Source organism: Ctenopharyngodon idella, chromosome 15 (genome assembly GCF_019924925.1).
Source record: "Ctenopharyngodon idella isolate HZGC_01 chromosome 15, HZGC01, whole genome shotgun sequence".
In the NCBI taxonomy this organism is placed as follows: Eukaryota; Metazoa; Chordata; class Actinopteri; order Cypriniformes; family Xenocyprididae; genus Ctenopharyngodon; species Ctenopharyngodon idella.
This window is the reverse complement of record NC_067234.1, coordinates 31,196,444-31,222,880: the sequence shown is the minus strand read 5'-3', so window position 1 is coordinate 31,222,880 and position 26,437 is coordinate 31,196,444. Positions and strand designations below refer to the sequence as shown.

Genomic DNA, 26,437 nt, shown 5'->3' with positions numbered 1-26,437 from the left:
GAATTTTACTGTGGGACTAGTTTGGGCTAGTTGGGCTAGTGTGATTGGGCTAGTTTTGGGCTAGTTTTGAGAAGCAATTGGGTGGGTTTTGTTATGAAAACCTGGCAACCCTGATTACTAATGAGAAGAAACTGGTTCACTCTAATCACAGCACTGTATTCTGGATTACACCGGAGAATTTAAATGTTTCAGGTCTTTTAATTCATCTCTGTCATTTGTTCAACTCAGCGCTGTTGATACGTTGTTTGCGTTCCTTAACGTGCATTTGGCTGCCTACCAACATGTACGGAAACTGTCTGTAAAAACATTTCACATGTGTACACTTCTGCACTGAACACTGCAATGAGTTTAACAACACTCGCAATGCGGATCACAGTTCATATCCGGACCAAGAGTTTCAAGTTTTTATGGACATATTTCATATTCTCTTCAACATCTGTAAATGAAGATATTAAAACGTAAATATTAGGCTAATATTTAAATTTTAACGCTGTACTATAACATAAAATAATTATTTTGTATTAAATACTCGATTTCTGTCATATCAAAATTTTTATTAAGGTTAAGTTTACAGTAGGCTACTTCACCGGCGATACAATTAGTATTTGCCTTTGCCTGTAGCGGGGGTTTTCAATCTTTTAGATGTTATGGACCTCCTATGATTATCCTCATGTGAGGAACCAACATTCTAAAATTTAAAAGGCAGTTATATACACTGCCCGGCCAAAACCCCCCCCCCCCAAAAAACAAATCAATGTTTGGATTTAAATAGGCACATGCTTAAGAGTCTATGATTGAATCATTATTGCAGTGATTACGTTTCTAGCATGTTACATGTTTCGCAAAGGTTCTTTTAACCCTAATTGATGAAGTGTGTAGCTTTTCATTTCTTAAACAATGTAGGAAGACACATCATGGCCATATTCCAGGATGACAATGTCAAGATTCATCAGGCTCAAATTGTGAAAGAATGGTTAGGAAGGAGCATGAAGAATCATTTTCACACATGAATTGACACCTCTGAATCCAGACCTTAAATTAATTGAAAGTCTTTGGGATGTGCTGGAGGGGACTTTACAGAGTGCTCACCTCTTGCATTGTCAATACTTAAGATCATGACCAAAAATGTATGCATTGTCTAATTCCCATTATGACGGTCTTCGTCCTTTTCTGGATCTCAGTGTTGAACATTTGAGGAAACATGATTTCAGAATGTTAACCCACTGTGTTCTCTCTCATTCAGTAACACAGAATGATTGGTTCACATTGATCGCTCTGAAAGATGCTTTTTTCCACATAAGCATTTATCCACCACACAGAATGTGACAATACCACAGCAGTGGCACAATATCAATCGCCAAGGCGGCATGTGCTCGTCGAATCTTCACGCTCTAGCTCACAAGTGTAGCAAATTACCTCAAAATAAATATGAATAATTAATCATAACTAGTTATAATTAATTATAAATATTTGGATCAGTTAATAAAATTAACTTAATGTAATAAAATTAATATTACAGTCAATTAACCTGTTGTCCAATGAACACTCAGTGTTAATTGTTTATTTATTCTAAGAAATGTTCATTTCCAGGTTATGGGAAATAACAATCTTATTGTACAGTACTACTCAGAGCCTGTAGTCAGGATCTGCATGAATAGGGACTCCAGTATATGAGCATGAAACACAGACAACTTACGTGTGACATGAACAAGACTTTATTAACTAGACTAAACACTTAATTACTCTAACATTCACACAAATACATGCATACATTTTACCAAGGGAAAGAGAGTTAAGGCAGAGTATAGGAAAGCAAGAAGTTACAGCATTGTTTGAAATTCAGCAGATCAACAGCCTTGAGCAAACCATCAGTTTAGTTTTAACAGGCCCTTCTTTAAAAGGGGTAAGGATATTCAATGTATCAGATAATGAGACTAAGTTTGATACTTGCATGTCTCTCCAAGTTAAATTAAAACTGTCCTGATGCGATTTGTGGAGGCTCCCGTTGAATCTTTGCTGATATTGTCTCGATGAAAGAGAACCAGTTGGATTCAGAGGACCTTTGGTGAATGGAAGGTCTAGGCCGAAGCCTGGCACAAGCTTGGGGGTTCCTTAGAAGCTTCTAGCTTCTCACAGCATCATCTTAACATCAGCATTTGTCAGTAAAAGAGAAGAGAGCTTGATCTTGTGATCAGTGAATATAAGGGGTGAAGATGTCACACCCTCTTAAGTTGTCCGAGCCAATAAGGAGTTGCCCCCTCGGAGGGAACTTTACGAGTCTTTGTGACTTTGGCAGGATATTAGCATAAGAAACTGGATTGGATGAATGAGAGAAGAACCTTCTAGATTCTTATAATACTATTGTGTCACAGAGTTAGTAACATGTAACATAAATTACCAAATAGGAAACGAAAGTTGGAGTCCGTAGATACCAAACATGCTACCAATGTAATTTCAGTTAACTGTACATTTGCAACTCTGGAACATTAATACCAAAATAGTTAAAAGGAGAGAATTAATACATAGAATAAAGCCTATAAAAGGAAAGTCATGAGATAGGAAAATTGGATACATGTTTATACATTTCCCAAGTGGTTATATAGAGAATACATAGGATTAAGAGAGTTTATTTGTCCTTCTCAGAAAGAATGAAGTCGGAGTCACTAGTCTCTGCAAAATTCTTTCTGATCGTAAAAGTACCATGTATCTGTAACAGGACACCTAGTTCTGCCTGTGTGTTAGCTACGTTTGGGATGCTAGTTGCAGTTTTAGGGGGATGGGTTCACAGAACTTTGATAGAGTGAGTTTATGGGTAATTCATTAAATATAATGAATAATTGTGTGCCTGATTGGCCCAGACGCTACACAAGCTATTGGTGTGGAGTAGGCAGTTTTCTCCTGTTGTTATGCAGGACTCGTGTTCCAAGTATTCTGAACAGAGGCACACGGACCTTCTATCGACCGGGGAACCCACTCTACGAAGATTGGCTCCTCCCCCCTCAGATAGTGGGCATAATATGGATGAGATTCAGACATTGATCTATTCGCCTCGCGCGAAAACACCCATTGTCCTATTTTCTTCTCGCTATAATGTGGATGCCCCCCTTTGGGTAGACGCACTGGCCCACCCATGGCCCAAAGTGCTGCTGTATGCTTTTCCTCCCCTATGCCTGATAATTCCCACACTGGCCAGGGTGAGAGAGAAGGGCCTGTCTCTCATTCTGATAACACCCAGGTGGCCCAAAGTACCGTGGCTAATCCCTTTGTTTCCGTTATATGCCCAGCCGTGGCTCCTCTCCCTCCGCACAGATCTATTATCTCAAGCGAACAGGAAGATTTATCACCTACACCCGGACAGGGTGGCCCTCTGGGTCTGGCCCGTGAGAAGACAAACTTAAACACGTAAGGGCGCCCCCCGCTTGTGGTTGCTACTATACAGAATGCCAGTGCCGTTTCTACATGACCTTTATATGGTTGTAAGTGGCAAGTGTTTGAAGGGTGGTGTGATGGGCATGGTCTCACATCGTATCAGTGCTCAGTCCATGATATTTTGTGTTTCTTACAAGACCTGATGGATAAAGGCAGGTCTTTTTCCACTATTAATGTCTACCTGGCGGCTATTACTGCCTGTCATGTGGGCTTTGAGAGCTCAACGGTTAGGCAGCATCCTCTAATCTGCAGATTTATGAAGGCTGCCTGTCGTTCTTTGCCAGTCATCAGGAGAACTGTTCCTAAATGGGACCTCTCTGTGGTGCTGGAGGCTCTGTCTCAATACTCCTTTGAGCCTCTGGGAAGTATTTCCCTAAAGCTCAAGACAGCTTTGCTCTTGGCCTTGTCTTCAGCTAAATGTGTCAGTGAGCTGCATGCATTCTTGGTTCATTCCTCGTGCACTAAATTCTCTCTTAGTAAAGATAAGTTTTTTTTTTTAGCATAACCTGGCTTTTATGCTTAAGTGCTTCCCTGCATTCACATCGGAGGTGTTGGAGCAATCCGCTTTTCACCCTCCACCTTTTTCCTCCATGGAGGATCAGAGGCTGAATGCTCTGTGTCCTGTCTGTGCATTACAGAGCAGTGCTTTCCGGACGAGCGACCAGCTCTTTATTTCGTGGTCGCCCCCTCACAAGGGGAGTCCCATTTCTAAGCAATGCGTCTCACATTGGCTTGTGAAAGCTATAGCATCAGAGCTCATTCCACGAGGGGCTTAGCCGCCTCTTGGGCCTTGTTCAGGGGTGTGTCACTGCAGGACATCTGCTCTGCTGCCAGCTGGGCGTCTCCTTGTATGTTTGTGCGTTACTACTGGGTGTCACTAGAACCTCGATAGCACATTCTGTTTTAAGGGTGGGGTCTTCATAGCCCCGCCTCTTTTTTCTTCCTTTCTCCTTTCCTATTTACACATTGTAATAAAGGAACAAGGGGTGTATGGGCCGACAGGCCACGCACATTCATGTCACCTAGTATGCATTTACAGGGTGTATATGTATGTGTTGCTGGATTTATTTACAGGTGTGGGTCTCATACATGTTTCATGTCCTGCCTGTTCACAGCAGTCATGTGTGCATCAGAATTGCCAGGTGCATAATTATGGGATGTATCAGGCACCGCCCCCTTGGGGTGACCGTCCTTCTCTGGCTTACAGAACCTCACTGTGAGTGTATTGGGCAATCGGGGAGCTGTCCATCTCCCATAGGTGGATCTCGAACACAAGATTATGAAAGAGAACAATAGGTTACTGTCGTAACCCCGGTTCTCTGAAACATAGAGTGGAGAGATCCACCAGCTTTGTCCCGCTTGCCGCACAAGAAGCGAATATACTTACTGGAGAATATAGGCGTGTGCAGCCCATATATGCTCTCAGGTAAGGGGGTGGGGCCTTACCTGGCATTGGCTACGCGCTTCTGTCTGTGTAGCCAGACTTGGTGCAATTGGATGCTTCTGCAGAGGTCAGGTACGGATGCCCTTCCCATAGGTGGATCTCTCCACTCGATGTTTCAGAGAACCGGGGTTACGATAGTAACCTATTGTTTGCCATCGGCTGGTTGTGGAGGTGAAAACAACAATGATTCCACGCTCATTGCACTGCATCATTAGCTACGCCTTTGTTTTGAATAAGCCACCTCTAGGGTGAAAATTACATATTGTGCCTTTAACATATATTAACTCACAAAAAGATATTTAACATGGAGATATGAGTTAAAATATTCAGGAACTAGCACTAACAATTCACAATAATGTCACGACCCTCTAAATCAAAAAACACATTTGTGGGTCGTGCCCAAGTCACTTGGCTGCAGCTGAATTTACATTTAAATTAAACGACACATACACACAAAAACAGTTTAGTCAAGGGCTGCACGATATATCAACATTAAACAGAAGTTGCGATATTGCTTAGTGCGATTTTCGAATCGTAAAAGTGGCGATATAATTATATAAATATATGTGTTGTGTGTTTTAAAGTGAATCGCGACTTGTAGTAAGTGTTTTCAGGGTCTCAGAGCGAGTCGGTTCATTATTAAGCGGCTAGGTGTGCATTACTAACAGTGTTGCCAAGTCCGCGGTTTTCCCACGGAATTGGGCTACTTTTACACTGTTGCCCCAGGTTGTTTTTCATGTCCGCTGGTTGAATCGACCCAAAATAACGCGATATTTAGTCCCTGGAATGCTAATTTTACCAGGGGAGCCCCACCAAAAAAGCTAATTTTACCCCCAGAACGCGATTTTTACCGTGGGACCCCCCCGAAAGTCTTTATAAAAATAAAAGAGCACAATGGTCAGTAAGAAGATTTTCACGTTACTTTAGTTTTAAACCTGTGATAAAAATAAACACAAAAATAAAACAAACCTTGATCTCATGATGTTTGGGATGTAAGAAAATGTATACTGAAATCAGTTGTATTATATACCCTTTTGTCTTAAGACACAAATTGTGGACAATATAAATTATAAATGTTATTACAATGCTATCCTTTGGCTTAGTGTGTGAATTTATCACATTTAATCAGCCCAGTGACAGCAAATGAAAGTTATCAGTTTATATAACACCAGTGTTAATTAATGTGTACTGTCATTGACAAATAAATAAAGTTTTTTTTTTTTTTTTTTTTAATTGATTATAGAAACATTCACATAAATATTAAATGTTATAAATATTAAATATTTGAAATTACACAAAACTTTGTGAACATGCTACATAAATGGTCCATTTGCTCTAAGCTGCCTTGCTCTGACTGTTGGACCTTTACTTCGATTGCCATGCGCTCCTTTTTTTGTGGGGGTGACTGGTCCACACCTGCATTGTCCTGTATAAGGAACAGTCATAATCATGCAACGCTGACCAAATCTAATGAGTGATCGTTAAAGAAAATCTAAAGACAAATTGCTTCTACCAGGATATGATTATAGGCCCATATTAAATTATTAAAGTGTCTAATTTCTAAATCTAAGTAAAATTGAGAGGTAGGAGGGTCTAACCAAAGCTCTTTTCCGGGTCAGGTGGGACCTGGTCTGAGTTCTCTGTGCCAAAGGACAAGAGGCTTGGGGCTTCTGCAGCAACAGTGGGTAGCACAGATGCAAAGGGATCTCGTGTTTTGCTCCCTGTTGCGGATAACCTGTGGGCATGGGTGCTCCCTGTGGGGTCCCCGAATGCACCGGCACACCTTTTGGGTCCACACCTGCATTGTCCTGTTGAAGGAACAGACATAATCATGTAATGCTGACCAAATTTAATGAGTGATCCTTGAAGTAAATTTAAAGACAAATTGCTTCTACCATTTCAATATGAAGGGGTTGAATTGAAAAGGATATGATTGTCATCCCAGATTAAATTATGACAGTGTTTCATTTTTTAAATCTAAGTAAAACTGAGAGATAGGAGGGTCTAACCAATGCTCTTCTCCGGCTCAGCTGGGACCCGCGCCTAAGGCTACTCCGAATTCTCGGTTTCGTCTGAGGAGCTTGATGGTTGTGGCTCTCCAGATTAAAATTCGGCTGCTGCATCTTTTCATTTAGGTTGTCAGTTTCCACACATAGTTTTTGTGGAGGTGCCTGACACAGACCTACATTGTTCTGTTGAGGGAACAGATATAGTATTGTAATGCTGCACATGTTAAATGAGTGCTTCGCTTCTTGGAATGCTCTATGTGGGTAGCCTGCGAGCACCTTTGGAGCAGCCACAGGTGTCCCATATGGCGACCCATCAGGCACAGGTGCTACCTGTGGCTTTTTCTTTCTCCGCCTTCTCCGCTGCTCCATGTTCTTCAGCGTTGCATCTGAGAAGCTTGAGTTTGGGGCCTGCTCGGATGCGTCACTGAAGACCAGGGATGAAGAGAGGTCCCCTTTCTCAGAATTGGCTGGGCACAGGTGCTCCCTGTTTGGACCTGGCAGGGACAGGTCCTCCCTGAGCAATCTTCTGCCTTGACTGCTTTGTGGTCTTCCGTGTTGCATCTGAGAAGCCTGAGTGCTGGGACCTTCTCTGGGCCTTCTCAGATGCATCACTGAAGACCAGGGATGTGGGGCATGAAGTTTCTTGTGCCTCCACTAAATCCCCCCACTGGCCAGAGATGTGGCCCCCATACTCAGGCTCCTCAGATATAGAGGATGAAACTTCCACCATCGCCCACCACTTCCCCGCAGCAAGGGCCATTGTGAGCTCATCAGAATAAATACTGGGCATGGTTGACATACTCCAATAGATGTTTGATGTCATGGTGAAAGGTGGTCTAGAAATGACTATATGCAATCTGTAACTGTGAAACTATGAAAGAAAGAGAAAGGGAAGAAATAAAATGAGTAAACATACAGTATAAGAACCTGAAAGCTTGTTGTTTTAAGCCCAAAGTATACTTATGTCATCTGCGTTCTGCAATTTTCATCATCAGAAGGTGTTTGCACTGATGGTGTGTGTACAACTGCGCATACGCTAGGTGAATGTTAAGACACAAGAATATTGACACGATTTGGTGCTGTCCTTTGACATCTGATAGAGTATACATAAGCAATTGTAGTGTGCTTATGTCAAACTCATCCATCCATTAATGGCCGTGCAGACACAACTACGCACGAGATTGAGAATGAGCAGAACGTGGAAAACCAAGTATACCCATGTATAAAAAGTACAGGCCTACAGTGTATACCCAGTGGTGGTCCATCAGAAAAGTGAATATTACGCCTAAATAGAAACTACACAAATCAGCTTACGGTCAATCAGCTTTCACTATCACTTCAGTGTGTCATCAGATCTGCAATCGGTTGGTCAATGAAACATAAATGATCAAGTTATCAATTTTTCTTTTGATCATTATTGATTTAGATATCAGCCTCCCATTTCCACACAAACCACCACTGCATGCCTATTTATTTATCTAAATGTACATTAAATAGAAATAACATTCCACTGTTTCAGCAGATTCTTCTCAGAGTTATAAAAAGATTAAAATTCAGATCCCCAATCCCTGTGTATAGAGCATACTCACGAACACTCGCCGACTCACTACAAAAGGAATAACGCTTCTGTACTCAAGCTTATACTCATCGAACGTTCTGAGGAATGCGGCGATCACAGTAACGTCACAGTGGAACAGTACCCCCCCTGAAATGCGATTGGGCTAATTTTGCGGAGCAAATGGGCGGTTTTTGTTATGAAAAACTGGCAACCCTGCTCTGTCGGTACGCAGGGAAGGAGACCAGAGGCCGTTTTTTGAATGGATGTCAATGGATGAGAGACTTCACTATGCTTATGGAAGCATATGTGTAGCAAATTTCAATTTGAAAAGGCTATCAACTAGGCTAACACATGATATGTTGCACAACTTTTAGACTCTATCTCGCTTCTGTTATACTAGGGACAATTTCTAATTTTAGAAATATTACTTAAAGCTATGCAACCAAAACGGCGTTTTTCACGGCATCATATGGCAAGATGGATGGCGTAAAAAGCGGCGCTTTTCATGCACACTAAAACGCTGCCAAATACGACGTCATTGACGTATTTTCGCGCGTTTTTGGTGTTTGTAATCACAACGGCGTATTTTGCAGCGCAAATACTGTTTAAAACGCCATTTGACTGTAAACGCGATTAATCTATAGCGTAATTCTGACCCTTTTGGCTTGCGATAGAGAAGTGCCCGTACAAGGAATTCCGCCCCCGTTTACATCACTCAGGCCCATACTCGGAAAAAACCCCCGAAGTTTGTAAGGATTTGGAAGAGTATTTTTGGCACAGAAATACTCCGTCATACGTCCAACTCGTGTTTTGAAACTTTGGCCATGTTTAGCATGATAATCAATTGAAGCAAAGCGCGAGACATCACTTCCGTCATTAGATTGCGTTTTCAGACCTCACCAACCAGATGCGCAAGGCAGTTGGACATAGTGGTGTATTAGAGGTAAAAAACTATATAAATACTGTTTGGTTTCTCGCACAAACCGATCGTTTCATGTCTTAGGACATCAATGTGTCGTCACGAGCTGCAGGGTTTAATTTGGATTTGTCTGTGGATGTTTTTTTGACTCTTATACATGGAGTTCCCATTGACAAGCATTATACGACTGACAGACCGCAACGGTTGGAGTTAAAAATCATAATTTGTGTTATACTAAAGAAACAAAGTCACCTACATCTTGGATGCCCTGGGGGTAAGCAGATAAACATCAAATTTTCATTTTTGGGTGAACTATCCCTTTAAGGGTATAGGGGGTGATTTCAGACACAGTCTTGGGTGGAAAGATTGGACACTTTCCTATAGTGTAATTGAAGTGATGATAAATAGATTAAATATACATAATTTAACAGTTTTATAAATATAGTTAGAATATTGTGTTTAGCAATTTATAAAAAGTGAATCATATTGTGTTTAGCATACTAACATTGTTGAATGTGACTGTATGTATGACAACTTACTTGACTTGCTTTTAAGTAACATCATGCTTTCTTTTTCAGATTTCAGAGAACTCAAAGAAAAGAGGCAGTAGTCTGATGCAAGCCAGATTTTGAAAACTTGAGCCACTGGACCACTTGTAGTTATGATGACTTCTGAAAGTAATGTTATATTTAAAGGTTGTAATGGCTTTGTCCTTTTTGTCCCACTCTTAAAGAATATAATTTTCTATCTCTTTGGCATTGATTGTGTTAAACTGTCAAATAAAAGAAACTGACTCAGCTGCTGGAAAGGTGTCATTTATGTTTTAAAACTTTGAAATGGTCAGAAATTTGTTGACGCACCATTAAAGTGTAGCTGAAATATTAATGTTGTTCAGAACATTATTTTATGATGACATTTCAGTTCAATCAACATCACATTAACATTGATCAAACAATATTACTACTGATTTATTTTTGTTAATTTCAATATTGATTCAACAGCTGTGATGTAGAATTAACATCATAATTTTAATATTGTTGAATCAACATTACACTGATAATATCAGTGATGTAATCATAGTGTAATGTTGTGTAAATGATTTTTTTGTTCACCATTGTTTCAACATTAAATGCGGGTGCAAACGTGATATTGAACCAACATCAACTCATAATGTTGATTCAGTGATATTATCATGGATTTTTTTGTTGAAATCTCAACATTAACTAAACATTAACTGAAGGTGCAAAAGTGATGTTGAAAAAGTCATTGGTAATATTATTGATTCAACATTACGATATTACTTTGTAAAGTTGAATCAATAATATTACCATTGATTTGAGGTTGAAATCTCAACATTGCTTCAACATTAACTGAGGGTGCAAGAGTGATACTGAAGCAACATCACTTTGTAACGTTAATTCAATGCAATTAGCGTCATCAACACTGACTCAACATTGTTTCAATGATTACATGCTATCTGGGAAGGAATTAGCATTTGGGGTAAAAGTAATTAGTCTTTAATATGGCTTTTTTTGGCTGCAGTAAATCTTACCTGCCACAAGATGGCACTGTTTTTGACACTCTTGATGCTTTGAAACTTTTCCCAAAAGCTTGCAAGATAAGAGGCTTCATTTCTCTATCCCTACTCAATAGTTTTAGGCATTTTTGCAAATGTTTCAATCGAATTTAGCTGTTGTAGAGAGGGTTTACTCATTTTGAGACATGTCATTTTTAATGTGTGGAAAAAGCGCCAATTAAACTAGCCAATCAGATTTCTTTTCACCCATATCCCCCACCCATGCACGCACATACACACATTTGACTTTACAACACACAAATGCACACCTTTATTTATTCTCATTCTCTCTTGCTTTCTCAATATTTCGAGTGTACACAGATACATTAATAATGAATGTAATTACAATTTAAAAATATGTAATATGTATGTACTTCCAATATAACATTTGCAGTGTGTTTGTAAAAGGTGTTTTTATTCATGTTTGGTCTGAGTTTTTGTTGCATTTACACTGTTCTGACCAGCAGGGGTCACCAGCGTGTGGCATTTCGAACGCTTCGAAACAGTGAATCGTTTTGTGAAGCGATTGGTTCAATTGATTCGAATCTTCGAAAAGCTTCGTTTCTCCCATCACTAGTTACCAGCATTCGCCTCGTTTTTACGGGGCAAAAAAACATCATAAGCAATAAACAAGAAGATAAAATTCCAGGGAAGAGTGACGGGCAAAACATGAAAATACAGATAAAAAATAAATAAATATGTGATATCTACGACAGAGAGAGAGAGAGAGAGAGAGAGAGAGAGAGAGAGAGAGAGGCGAATCTGCCGTTTCATTTCTTAACGATGTCTCAAGATTCGCAGTTTTGTCAAAGGTGGCCTTTCAGTCAACCACAGAGCGCCACCTGCCGGAGACATTACACACCCCCTGACAATTTCAATAATGATAATAATAATAATAATAATAATGATGATAATACTAGTAATTATTTAACTTAAAAAAAAAATCTAACAGTTATGTTTGCAGACACTCTCGTCGACACAGATTCGTTACAAAATATATTCTCTTGTAGGCGATTCCAGAAGTTTCTTCACAAAACAGAGAGTAATAATTCGATTCATTCGCGCATCATCACACAATAATGCTAATATAATTTGCCCCGCACTCCCCCGTCACTCTCCCCACACCGCGTGAGGCGGTGCCGCTCCACCGGCAATCCCAGCATACACCGCGCCTCATTAGCATAAAACATTCCGGTGTCTACAAGAGCCGAGCGAACACATTCAGCTCCAGAGAACTACAGATACATATATATTAAAGATTATATTAACACACAGCGGCAAACATGAGCGACAGCGAGAAACTGGACAAGCAGCGGCTGAAGAACTTCAAGAATAAAGGGCGCGATCTGGAGGTAAAGCCGCGTGTGACGTCGAGCAGATTTACAGCAACTTCACGAATAATCGCGCAATCATCCCTTCTCGAGCTCTCATATCACACTGCCCGCTAAATGTGTTCAGATCTGAGCGTTTATATGAGAATAGAGAGGTTGAATCAGTCGAACTTGTGATGTGAAGGTGTTAGCCGCGCGGCTAGCTCGCCGTTAGCCTCGAGCTAACGCGCGTCGCAGCTCTTCATTAAAGTGTATATTTGTCATCAGTCTTTAAAACAAGCGTCGAGAAACGCTCGGATCAGTCGTGATGTGTGATTCTGGGCTCGGTTTGTGCCGTGATCGTGTCCAAATCCAGCAGTGTACATCATGTGAGGGAGTGTTAGCTTGAGCTCGGCCTGCTGCACAATAACATCCTCCAGACGCCTTTCTGCTGCGTGCTCGAGTTAATGTGACTCTAATGGCCATATTATTAATACTCAGTGTGTTTGCTGTGGTCGGAACGATCTTGTCGTGTGTTGTGTGATTGTTCCCAGCAGTCAGCTTTCTTTAACTGCATCACATTCACACAAACAGCGCCCTGCGTACATCAAAACACCGCGCCTCTCGTAGATACCTGTTTAGAGCTATACTGAAGGTTATGGTTTCGGCTTTCTGCTGGGTTCAGGCGATGCAGAATGACTCTAATGGTGTGACTTATAGGGTGTTGCAACTTTCTTCTGAACGTTAAATAAAATATGTGAAACAGTCATTCTGTTAACGGTATATTAGGTCTGATGATACGAAGAGCTGGAAACACTGACTGACATGATCATGTAAAATGATTTCACATTCCCTCATAAATATGTGTGGATCATCTGTAGATTGACACACAGCTGTACTGAAGTGATTCATGTGTGTGATTCACTGATTCTGGTTTCTCCTGTACAGACGATGAGAAGACAGCGCACAGAAGTGGTGGTGGAGCTCAGAAAGGTAAGAGTTGGTCTGTGTTTTAGTGCATCGCTTGATTGACAGGTCAGGAGGCAGTCCTGTATGTGCGTGAAGACATTCCACCACTATAAATACAGTGTGTGCTTGAGCACCTCTGAATGTGGGCACCTGCGTGCCGTGACTGACCAGAAGGCATCTGGTGTGTTTTCTGTAGAATAAGAGAGACGAGCACCTGCTGAAGCGGAGGAACGTGCCGCACGAGGACATCTGTGACGATTCGGACGCCGACGGGGACTTCAGAACCGTAAGAACCTCTGCTCTGTCAGATTGTTTTGTGATTTAATGCTTACAAAGCACCTGAACAGGTGAATTGAGTTATTGCTGTAATAATTCTGTTTTTGTTTTTTGACAATAGCAAAACACTTCGCTTGAAGCAATAGTGCAGGTAAGTCATGTTTTTAAATGGTGTTTAAAATAATGTATGCAAAATATGATTTTGGAAGTCTTTTAGTTGAGTGAATCTCATGAAACGTCTGGCTCTTATTTCCTCTGTAATAAAACAAGAGGTTGATTTTTTTTTTTTTTTTTTTTTTTTTTGTATAATGAAAATGAAGGCAGTTTTAGGACCATTTTCCATATTTAGATTCTCAGGATAACATCATTATATAGTAGATGCACTGATGTATCAGCTCATAAAAGCAATTATTTTCATTATCCACCATCTGCCGATTGTTTAAAGGATTAGTTCACTTCAGAATTAATTTCCTGATAATTTACTCACCCCCATGTCATCCAAGATGTTTGTCTTTCTTTCTTTAGTTGAAAAGAAATTAAGGTTTTTGAGGAAATTTGAGGATTTTTCTCCATATAGTGGACTTCACTGGGGTTCAACGGGTTGAAGGTCAAAATGTCAGTTTCAGTGCAGCTTCAAAGAGCTCTACATGATCCCAGACGAGGAATAAGGGTCTTATCTAGAGAAACCATCGGCCATTTTCTAAAAAAAATAAAAAATTATATGCTTTTTAACCACAAATGCTCGTCTTGCTCTGCGAGGCTCCATGCATGATGTAATCATGTTGGAAAGGTCACGCGTGACGTAGGTCAAACGGCCTTTACAAAAAAAGGTAAAACAACGATGTCGGACGATTTTGAAGTTGGAGGAGAAAATGAGATGGAGTTTTTCACCCTACCGCGGTACTTCCGCCTATGTCACGCAGGACGAGCATTTGTGGTAAAAAGTATATATATATTTATTTTTTAGAAAATGACAAATGGTTTCTCTAGACAAAACCCTTATTCATCAGTCCACTATATGGAGAAAAATCCTGGAATGTTTTCCTCAAAAACCTTCATTTCTTTTCAACTGAAGAAAGACATAAACATCTTGGATGACATGGAGGTGAGTAAATTATCAGGAAATTTTAATTCTGCAGTGAACATCCTTTAAGGCCCTGTTCACACCAAGAATAATAACTATAAAGATAACGATAAAGATATAGTTCTAAAATTGTTCTAAATATAAAAGAATAGCACTGTCCACTCCACAGCTATAACGATACAGAGGAACGATATCGTTGGGATCACTTTCAGAATGATTTTCTTTTTTTCCAGCTGTTGAAAGATAAAACACTGACAGCTAATCAGAACCTATTCTAATTTAAAGGGGGGTATCACACACAGTTTCTGCCAATCTCATGTTAATCTTGAGTACCTATAGAGTAGTAGTGCATTCTTCATATCTCTGAAAAGTCTTTAGTTTTATCATATCTATAAAGGATACGTACGCTGTACCGAGTCTTTCCGAAAACAGCCGAGCTCCTGGAGGCGTGCCGTGTGAGCGGAGCTAAAGAGTGACGAGCACGCGCAGCTTTTGCGTAGAGATCATCTTCAAGCTATCAATGGTCAGCTAAACAACTGTATTTAAACACCCACAATACACCATCGCATTATCCCTTGATAACTTTTGAATCATTTTAATGAATATAGCGTACACTGAAAGATGAATAATGAATTTATAAAATCACTACGTTCATATTGTCTTTATTATATGCACTTAGGCACCTGTTGCCAACAAAACAGACATTTGATGTAGTTTTACTCACCACCTGCGGTTCCGACTCATGACCGGGATCATTACCGCTGTGACCGGTCCACCTTTCAGTTTCAAACGATCTGTAAATCCAGCGTAGAACTGGGCCTTGTTTATAAAACCATAAGCGCCGATCCTGAGGGCTCGAGCAGCCACGGAAAACACGAGATATTCTCCATTCATTTTAACCAATAAAAAGTGATTACAACTATCAGTTATGGTTATTTTAATAAGAAATATTAAGAGCGCATCAATGTATAAAACTCAGCTCCACTGAACACTGGGTTCTTTGGGAAGCAAGGTTATCTTTCCCTCACAACCAAAAACACACTTTGTTGATTTCATGGTCTAAAACAAAGTGACACATCTTTCTCGAGCAAGTCCTGTGCAGTGCTGCTGACGACTTCCGTAAAGCCGAACGAAGCGCGTTGATGGGCATGCTCTTGCTCTCTCGCTCTGGTCAATATGTGCTCTTCTGGGAGAAGTGCCCGGACAAGGAATTCCACCCTTTATTACATAATAAAGGGCTGAAAAAAAAAAAGTCTAAAGTTTGTGACCAATCTGAAGAGTATTCTTGGCACAGAAATACTCCATCATACGTCCAACTTGTTTTTTGAAACTTTGGCCATGTTTAGCATGAGAATCCAACTCTTAAACAGTGTAAATAAGTCAGAATGCATGAAATAGCATTATACCCCCCCTTTAAGGGCTCGCACATTTAAAACGGCAGATGACATTGCAGAGAAGTTAATCACCGAAGTCCAGAAAAATCCACCACTGTTTGACAAGTCAAACCCCTTTTTCAAGGATACTTTAAAGAAAATGGACATATAGAAAACAGTCAGTCATACCCTTTGAATAAATGGTGAGAAGTATTGATGAAATCATAATGCCAGGCTAGCAAAGTGTAAAATAAAATTACCTCTGGTATCCAGCGCTAGTTTCGACCACATTGTCTTGTTTGCTTTGAAGTTGCAGTGAAAAAGACTAGATGGTGTTTTTATTCCACTATATTGACTTCGTCCGCTAAATTCATTGTTAGATTATATCGCTTACACTAGCTATTCACTCGAAACATGGCATGCTGGGGACATCTGCTGGTTAAAGCCTGTAAATGCAACAAGAACTGCAAAAACATGTTGTACACACTTTGAAACCGCAGCGCATGAGCTTACAATAAACAGACCGTTATCATCCGTTGGTGTGGACGCAAATATTTATCGTTATAGTTATCTTTATAGTTATCGTTCTTGGTGTGAACGGGTCTTCATTCTTGCCTATTTGTTGGGAAAATCTTATTCTTGCCTATTTGTTGGGAAAATCTTAAAGCCAAAATGATATTTAGAGTCCCATTCACTGACAGCCATGTAAACTTTCACTGCGCTATCTATTCTGGAATTTTGGTTGGCAGTTACACCGGGACTCAATGAATCTCTGGATTTACTTCATGGGCTAAATGCTCAAGGCGTTTCGTGAGATTCACCCTAATAGATGTTGCTTTGGTGAAATGGCTTGTATAGAGCATGAATGGCTCAGGTCATGATTATTGAAACATGTTGCTGTTTGTCTTCATATAACGATGCGTGTGATCATTGTTTGTAGAATGCGACCAGTGATAACCAGGGCATTCAGCTCAGCGCTGTTCAGGCCGCCAGGTGAGTAACAGCTCAAGTGTTTTGAAAGAGTTTCTGCTGACTACTAGTACTAGTGAAACATAGATAAAGTGTGTGAAATAATATTGTTGACCTCATTTTGCAGGAAGCTGCTGTCGAGTGACCGCAACCCTCCCATAGACGACCTGATCAAGTCTGGGATTCTGCCCATCCTGGTGCACTGTCTGGACAGAGATGACAAGTAAGACCCGTGTCATGCGAGTGTGAGGCGCTCTTATTTTACGCGCATTTATCTGGTGCTCATTTTGTTTCTCTCTCTCTCTCTCTTGTTCTATAGCCCTTCTCTGCAGTTTGAGGCGGCCTGGGCTCTGACCAACATTGCATCGGGCACGTCTGAGCAGACACAGGCCGTGGTGCAGTCGAGTATGTTCACTCTCTGCATGTTTAAGAGTTGGGACACGTGGCTCAGCATTTTTTATTTTCTATTGTGATGGATAGAAGTTTTCAATGCTGCCCTTCACAACTTTAGACAATAATTTGAGTTCCCATGCCGAAGTAGCAGAAACTGACAGAGGATCATTATTAGTGTTGGTAGTGGACTCCGTTGAGGCTCTGATAAACTCGTGGCGGAATTTTTTTCCTTCTTCGCTTGGGGGTAAAACGAAGTTCGTAATGCGTTAGCATTGATGTACAGTTATCAAACATCTGACGCCGCCCACACTGCTGAGAGCAACGTTTAGATGAATATGGAAATATGTGATGCGTGCTTTCCTCTCAATAACAAAGTAAACGCACAACAAAATTGAGAACATCAAGCGTTTATTCAATAAAGCATAAGTAAGCATCTGGTCATTCTAGCAACGTGGATATGTTTTTTTTTTTTTTTTTTGCTTGAGCTCTGCAATTCGGCTCTCTATTAAAGTCATGTCATGTTTATTTATATAGCACTTTATTCAATAGATTGCTTAAAATTAGGGCTGTCACGATTCTTCAATTCGAGTACTCGATCTTTAAAAATCCTCAATTTGCAAATTGCCTGTGACGAGTAACTGGCAAAATACCAGAAGTGGTACGTTCCACAGACGAGAATCCATGAACAGCATTATTAGACCGTTTTCTAAGGCTGCACGATGTATGAAAACCATTTAAAAATGATAAAATAGTATAGTGCTAATCTCAAAAGCTTCGATTCCATAAAGTTAACACATGTGCTGAGAGTGAAGCGCAACGCTTTATTTACGTGTGTACAGGTTACGAGTTTCTTGCATCTCAGAGCGGCTCCGTTCATAGAAGTTTGCATGAACTTGTGCTGTTTGTTTGAGTTTCCAATGACATGCATTTGGGAAAGCATAACATTTGACGTGCTTTGTTTCATACAAAGTGTTGCACTATTTTACATGTGTAGAGCAGCTTTTCTGCATATTCTGCGAGTTTGGGTTGCTTATAACGTTCATCTGTGAACACAACGTATGCCATTTAATCAGATTTGTAATGTAAATCACTTATAAACCTAAGCAAACACAGGAGAATACATATGTTAGAAATTGTGACATCGCCCTAATTTCAAAACAAATTTAAACCCTCGCTCTGAGTTTGCATGTTTTGATATCCACATGTTTTTTTTGGTTTTTTTTTTCAAGGAATTATAGTGGCTGTTGCATTTACATAATAAAGTGGTCCAATATTAAAGATTAAGTGAACATTTGGCCAATATTGAGTATTTGACCTGCTGTAAAGTGTAACAACAATCACTAGGCCGTTGGCGCCCTCTGCAGGTGTTTATAATACATAATGGATTTTTATTACCACACACAAAAAAAAAGATTAACCGTCAAAATAATTGATCGATTACTAAAATAATTTTAGTGATAGCCCTACTTAAAATCAGGCAGCTTTACCATAATTAAACATTATTAAAAATTAAGCGTTTTTACTCACGGACGTCTGACCTCGACGGACTAAACAGGATAAATGAAGCGGAAATTATTTCCACGTGAAAGAAGGCGGCGCCTCAGTTCACAACTACCTATTATGTAATCGCCACAAACCAATGGTAATTGTTTGAAATGTCACATCAGTTTGTTTATCAAGTATATTGGGCCTTTAAAGAAGCAACTTCTCTGAGTAGTCATTAACCAAGTGCTCAAGGTTTCGAAACGCTGCTGTTTAATTAAATGTATAGACTCAAACTGTCTGTTTCAGAGTGAAGTTCATCCCCTTACACAGCGCTATAATACTGCTGTTAGCGTCTCAGAGAGTTTAGCCTTCTCTGTTCACTGTAGATGTAGCTCCTCACAAACTCCATCCATTCCTCTGTGTGTGTGTAGATGCGGTTCCTCTGTTCCTGCGGCTGCTGCATTCTCCTCATCAGAACGTGTGTGAGCAGGCGGTTTGGGCTTTAGGGAACATCATTGGTAAGTGATGAACTCCACAGAAGTGTTACTCTACATACTGGAGCGTTATCATGAGCTGATGGGATTTGACACGAGTCAACCGGTCCTTATCAAAGACTCTGTCTAGTGTTTTGAGATTCTGATGGTAGGTCATCGCCACACCATTCATCTCCACAGTCAGATGTTTCTCATCCTGAGTGTCATGTGGTCTGTTCACACTCACTGTGAAGATGTTTGTCTCATGTCAAACACCGTGTAAAGCGGTTCATTGATGCTCATGTTTAGGTAGTTGTGTTGAGTGTAACGATCAGAGGCTGATGGGATGGGAGTGCTGTCTCGGGTGAATGATCACTGTGCTGTTACAGGTGATGGTCCTCAGTGCAGAGATTACGTCATCAGTCTGGGTGTGGTTAAACCACTCCTGTCCTTCATCAGCCCCTCCATACCCATCACCTTCCTCCGCAACGTCACTTGGGTCATGGTCAACCTGTGCCGCCACAAGGACCCGCCCCCACCCATGGAGACCATCCAGGAGGTATGAGTGTGACGTATAACTGTGATCATAGAGTTGAGTGCTCACATGTCATTTTATTGCTATCTACTAACAGCTGCCACAGGCCAAAGCTCTTAAGAAAGATCTGGTCGCTCGCATCGCGTTTGTATTGTAAACAATAGTGCAGCTCGCCAACTGCACAATCAACCATTGCGGTAAAAGGTCTGTTCCTAGTCGGCGAGTTTAAATGTTCTGCGAGCTGATTTTCAGTAGGGGTGTAAGAAAATATTGATACAGTGCCATCTGCTCTCTAATCACTCTTGCAGTACTTTGATGTCATACACTGATCAGTCTGCGCAGCGCAGCTTCAAGTCTCACACAACTCTTGTCTTAATGAGCGAGCCATTGAATCATTCATTAAACCGATTCTTTCAAAACGGCCGATTCGTTCAGAAACAAAGTGACTCTCTTTATGTATGGATCATTTTATCATTCACTCAACTGTTTTGTTCAAAAATGCAGATTCATTCAGGACTGAAACCCTATTTTGTGTTGAACAGAGATGAGCACTGATTTTTGACAGACAATATTATCTGAAATGCATGTCTCGAAAGGGTTAGTTCACCCAAAAATGAAAATTCTGTCATTAATTACCCACCCTCATGTCGTTCCACACCCGTAAGACCTTCGTTCATCTTCAGAACGTAAATGAAAATATTTTTGATGAAATCTGAAAGGTATGTGACTCGTCCATTACATGCTGGAATGAATAAAAATATGCGCAGTACCCACATCCCTTGCTGAAATTCGAGCCCTGTGCATGCTTATTGTCTCACTGACGTTGACGAGATTAACCCCTTAGGTATTTGTGTATATATAGCAATAATGAATGTACGTGTATTTTCTTCATAATTCTCCAGTACCGATAATAGAACCATTAACATCAGAGTTCATCAATACACCGGTCTTTCATAATTTAGCCCCAGGGCAAATTTAATACCGGTTTTTGGTACCCATCCCTATTTATCACAGAGTCTGTGATCGTAAATGTGGAGGTTTGCTGATGTAAACAGTTCTGCTTATGTGTGGTGACGATCTTGTTTCTTCATGCAGATTCTTCCTGCGCTGTGTGTGCTCATTCACCACACTGACGTCAACGTAAGTCCTGCGCTGTTCTTGTGACTGTAACTGCTCCGCTCGGTGGCAGATGGGCGGACGGGTTTAACTCTGTGTTCTGTGCAGATCCTGGTGGACACGGTTTGGGCGCTGTCTTATCTCACTGACGCTGGCAATGAGCAGATCCAGATGGTCATTGATTCTGGGATTGTACCTTACCTCGTCCCCTTACTGAGCCACCAGGAGGTCAAAGTTCAGGTATGGAGGAGCTTTTTTTTTTTTTTTTTAAATTGTCGTCACAACTAAATGACCCTTTCTCTCTTTGTCTGCATTCATGATGCCTGTGTAATGGTTTGCTTTATGGCTTTAGACGGCAGCGCTGCGAGCGGTGGGCAATATTGTGACGGGAACTGATGAACAGACTCAGGTGGTACTCAACTGTGATGCTTTGGGTCACTTCCCAGCACTCCTCACGCACCCCAAAGAGAAGATCAACAAGGTAACAAGAAATGCCGAAAATGCCAAAGCATGTGAGATGTATTGTTGTGTTGGATATGATGACAGCTGAGATGTGGCGCTGGCTTGAGTGACAGCTGAATAGAAGCAGCAATGTAGTGTTAAGATCAACATGTGTTTATTGTTTATTGTTTAAGGTGTAATTTAGCTCAGAGGTGTGTGTGTGTGTGTGTATGTGGCTGGCCGATGGTTGGGGGTGTCATAGATCAGTGCTGATACAGGAGTGCATCTGAGGCCGGCCGCTCACACTGAGGCCTCTCTGCGGTCTGGCTGATGATTAGAGCCTCAGTATCATTCTCACCCTCGGCTGCCAGCGCCTCAATCTCAGCAGGGCCCGTGACTGTCACGTACGCCCTGCGATCTGATCCAACCGGCCGCCTGTCTTTCACGTGATGTCATCAGCTCTGAAACTGATGTACTGAGTCTGTGCTCTGTTCCCACAGGAGGCCGTGTGGTTCCTGTCCAACATCACAGCAGGAAACCAGCAGCAGGTTCAGGCAGTCATTGATGCCAATCTAGTGCCCATGATTATTCTGCTGCTGGATAAGGTGGGAGACTTGAACTCTACATGTCACTTTTTTTAATAACTGTGCAAATTATAGCATATATATCATGAATGTACCAATAGCGGTTTAGTTTTTGCTGTGCTGTTAACATGGGTAGAGAATGAACGTTCGCTGTTATCAACTAGGGTTGTAAAAATACTTGTCAGTTTGATGCATCTCACGATACTTTGAACAAAGCCAAGAGTTAAGGTTATAAAAATAATTACTTTCAAATACATGGTAAACCGTTAACACAGGCCACGGAAACGCTGCAACTAAATTCAATTGTGAGTTCAACTTTTAGTGCTTAATTCTGTTCTGTTCACACAGTTCAGTCATTTACAAGAGTGACAAAAATTATATCTTTCTGAACTTTAATTTTGAGTGAACTACCTGATATGTAGTATTGTCGCTGTTGCAGTTTTATATTGCGATTATATTGTGACAATATGATGTTAAACACCTATTAACAACTATTTAAATGTTGTTGCCATGACACTAGTAAAGCTGAAGTACTCAATAAATCACAATGTTGTGTCTCACAGGGAGATTTTGGCACTCAGAAGGAGGCGGCGTGGGCCATCAGTAACCTGACCATCAGCGGCAGAAAGGATCAGGTGTGCTACTCGTCCGTACACGCGTGATTGTGTGTGTGAGGAGGGCTGATGTTCACATGTTCACATCTCGTCCTGTAGGTGGCGTACCTGATCCAGCAGCAGGTGATTCCTCCCTTCTGTAACCTGTTGACGGTGAAAGATGCTCAGGTGGTGCAGGTGGTCCTGGATGGCCTCAGTAACATCCTCAAGATGGCTGATGATGAAGCCGAGACCATCGCCAACCTCATCGAGGAGTGCGGAGGTGAGCGGAGGATGTGAAGTGGGTGGGTGGGTGTGGGTGGGCGGGTGTGTGTGGGTGTTGGAGGACACTGTGTTTGAATCTCTGCTAACAAGCTGAGTTGAATCAAGTGTTTGATTGGACACGACTTTAAGACGGCATGCTTTACTTTCTTAAAGTTGTGATGTAACGGAGGTAGTGAGTTTTAATTAAGCATCTTGTAATGAATGTCATTTCAGTTCTACTTTCTGAGTATGAATTATCATATGCAGTAAAAGACAACTATACTAAATCACTGTAAAAGGTTTTGCCACAAATTCAACTGACTGGCTTCTCTCCTGTATGACTTCACACGAGTTTCTTCAGACCTAACTGTACATGATTTATGAGCTTCTACAACTTTTGACCTCCTAACTGAATTCCTTTCAACAAATTGATCAGAAATAACCGAATTAATAAATGAGTAACCTGTTTTCTTTGAGTCTTAAGTGCAACCATAATCAAAGTACTCTCTCAATATTTAAAGTGCAAAGAGACCAAATGTATTCTTCAATCATAATACAGAGCTGAGAAATAGTTACAACTACACAGCCCAGCCTAACATAGCTTTCATATTGGGAGATATTTGTATGCATCAGGGAGGCACTTTCAAAACTTTTACTTTCGCTTTCAAGATCACGTGTTCTCTGTGAATAGGAAGCGGTGGAGATGAGCGCACATTCTACAAGATAAGACATTTGTCACATTAGGCTCTGTTGTGGATCGAATCCTCCTCCATGGTCTTATCAGTCATCTCGTCACTTACTCTGAACTCTGATTCCTGCTGTACTACGTAAGACTTGGGATTGAAGTGACCGTTTCCCAACTGAATTAAATATTTTTTTTTTTTTTTTTTTTTTTTCTATAAAAAGCAACACAACAGTGTAGGCGTAATGTAAACGTACCGGTGGCATATTCTATCCTAATTTCACCCTCACAATATCACGAGACAGCTCTTCAACTTGATCTCGTCACACCCCTAGTAAAAACAGATCATTAAAAAGAAATGGTGTAGGACAGGGACTTTGTTCAGTCCATCGGTTGATTCGATGGAGGCAGATCTGAATGTGAGCTCGAGGCTTATTCATCATTTTTTACTCAGGTTTGGAGAAAATCGAGCAGCTGCAGAACCATGAGAATGAGGACATCTACAAACTGGCTTATGAAATAATCGATCAGTTCTTCTCATCTGATGATGTAAGTTCCTGCACACATGTATTTGATATGATGTATGCTGTAACACACACACGGTTTCTCAACTGCAGAGCAGTGATGAGAGGAACATGTATTTTATTTAGCTGTTTATTTCATCTTTCCAAGTGATAAATTTACAAGCAGTCAGATCAGTTCTTGAAGGCAAACGCAGTTCTTGATGGTGTCATTCATGTAACCATTGGTACCTTTCTTTCAGATTGACGAGGACTCCAACCTGGTTCCAGAAGCGATCCAAGGAGGAACGTACAGCTTCAATTCTTCTACCAACGTGCCAGCAGAAGGGTTCCAGTTCTAGACGCGACAGGAAATCTGGAGTTTTGTTTGTGATGCAGCACTCTGTTCAACATTAAAAATAATTAGAGAGAGAGAGAGAGAGCGAGCGAGAGAGAGCGCGAGAGAGTGTGATAAATATTAGATCCGTTGTGCTTGGCTGATGGGATCCAGCTGCATCTAATCCAAGAGAAATTGAGTGGAGTTCCTTCTGAAGGAAGCGTCCAGACGGCGTTTGAGATGATGGCTTTGAGTGGATGCGAGTGAGAGTGAGTGGGTGACTACTGCGTTTCAAAACACGACCATCTAAACCGAACGCGCTCGGAGCAAACTTCACTAAAACTGCCTGGCGTGTCTTTTCAACAAAACCAAACCCAACCAATGGGAATAATGAAGACGTCTCACATTAGTAATCTGAGGTAAGGACGATAAAGGAGGACCTCGCCAACAACAAAGAGACATGAGCACACTTCTGAGGTCACCTGAGGCGTGTATGTGTGTGTATGTGTGTGAGAGTGTGTGTGCGAGAGCGTGAATGGCCCCTGAGCTGAGGGGCCGCGTTCATCTGACGTGCTGGGGAACGGACCCAGCAGACCAGAGCCCTCTCCCTGCACGCTAGCGGCGTCCCGCAGTCCAACGGCGCGTCTTTGTGCTGCATGTGCGCAAGTGAATGGACGTGACGGTGTGTGTGCTTGACTGACTGACTGGCTGGCTGGTGAAATGCAGGACTGAATGTAACGAACGCAGCGAGTCGACATCGAAAAATCAACCGGCTAATTGTGGAATAGCCTGGAAGAGGAGGCTAAATGGAGTAAAAAGAAAAAAAAAAATCACCTTGAATGGAATGACTCGGCATCAGTGATCTAAAGAAGACTATGTCATGACTTTAATTTCCCCTTTTCCTTTTAATTATTATTTAGTGTTGATGACACTGGACTGAGCTTTGGCTGTTGGAGCGGAGTTGCGTCGAGGAGATCGTTTGGGGATGTGCGTTTTGTCCCGGTGTGTTTTTTGTTTTCCCTGCTCATTTTCTTTTTGTCTTCCCCTGTTTCGGCTTTTAATTTTTCAGTGCTGGTGTAAATACATGTAATACACATTGTGCACTGTTGTACCTCTGCACAAACTCGGGCTCCTGTACATTTATGACCCTTACCGCTCGCCCTTTTTCTGTTCTCGGGCACTGATTGCTTTGAGGCGTCATGTGATCATGTGGGGAGGTGTTTCATGTGTGAGAGGTTTGACATATCCTTTGCATGTGCTAAACTGCAGCATAGTTCATTTTAGTGGGTTTTAGTTTCGTAAGTGAAAACTGTTTTTTCTTTTTTCTTTTAAAAAGTACCTACTGTAATGTTTCTGTGGCCATTTTTTTTTTTTTTTTTTTTCTTTTTTTTCTGCCCATTTAAGCCCCTCACCGTTCCTAACGGACGAGCAATTCTACACCGTTTTGCACATTGCAGCGTTGGAGGTGTGTAAACATTAGCAAAGATGGACAATTACTCCAACTCAAATACAGAGTCCATCTTGATTTGTAGATAGATATTCATGTTCAGTGTTGAGCAATATTACAGCAAATGCGTGTCTCTGGCGGACTGTGCCGTGCCTTCATCCTAAAGCACGTACAGGTAACGCTGTGATAGCGCTGTTTTCCACTATAGGTTTACCATCCTTTTGTTTCTGAATTTTAGTTGACTGTAGAGCTGTCTTTGTTTTGCATAACCTCTTGATGGCTATATTATGTTTTATTCACACCCCTCCCTCCCCTCCCCAGCGCCATTCCTTGTTTGCAAATATGTAGTTTCAAAAGAAGACAAAAATAGATGGTATACCTATCCTGTTGGACATAGACTACAGGCTCTGTACCTATTCAAATAAATATTCAAATGTGTCACAGTGGTGCCTCTCTTCAGCTGTCTGAGTCATGATCAGATTTCAAAGAAGCTCCTGGTGGTGGTTTTTAAAACTAATCTCTGAACCAAGGAAAACTCCTTTAATTTTCTGCCAACCTTTTTTTTTTTTTTTTTTTTTTTTTTTTTTAAACCTTATTTTACCCCATCCAAATCAAAGTTTTCTGTGATTTTTAGGTCTTTGAGCAGACTTCTTATAAAGTATAACATTGAA

At 41.0% G+C, this 26,437-nt stretch overlaps 1 protein-coding gene and 1 non-coding gene across 2 annotated transcripts; both read left to right on the top strand.

The window, feature by feature from the left end:
* The first annotated feature begins 12,050 nt into the window (after positions 1 to 12,050).
* Positions 12,051 to 26,204, top strand: kpna4 (karyopherin alpha 4 (importin alpha 3)). The gene is made up of 17 exons (XM_051861586.1): positions 12,051 to 12,287; positions 13,194 to 13,238; positions 13,411 to 13,500; positions 13,612 to 13,641; positions 16,888 to 16,940; positions 17,044 to 17,139; positions 17,236 to 17,321; positions 19,226 to 19,312; positions 19,657 to 19,826; positions 20,898 to 20,942; positions 21,027 to 21,158; positions 21,271 to 21,399; positions 21,860 to 21,964; positions 22,507 to 22,578; positions 22,657 to 22,819; positions 23,937 to 24,031; positions 24,246 to 26,204. Exons 1-17 carry the CDS (start codon positions 12,219 to 12,221, stop codon positions 24,342 to 24,344), a joined length of 1,566 nt encoding a protein of 521 aa, XP_051717546.1. The 5' UTR covers positions 12,051 to 12,218; the 3' UTR covers positions 24,345 to 26,204.
* LOC127496357 (small Cajal body-specific RNA 7) lies at positions 21,450 to 21,786 on the top strand. Its single transcript, XR_007925323.1, has one exon. It is a non-coding gene; the product is annotated as a small Cajal body-specific RNA 7 (non-coding RNA).
* Positions 26,205 to 26,437: the final 233 nt, after the last annotated feature.

Excerpts from the sequence above, each read along its gene's own strand:
- kpna4 (XM_051861586.1), top strand. The coding sequence starts at position 12,219 with ATGAGCGACAGCGAGAAACTGGACAAGCAGCGGCTGAAGAACTTCAAG. Across the intron at positions 17,140-17,235 it reads TGTCTGGACAGAGATGACAA|CCCTTCTCTGCAGTTTGAGG; the intron begins GTAAGACCCGTG and ends CTTGTTCTATAG. Across the intron at positions 22,579-22,656 it reads TCAGCGGCAGAAAGGATCAG|GTGGCGTACCTGATCCAGCA; the intron begins GTGTGCTACTCG and ends CTCGTCCTGTAG.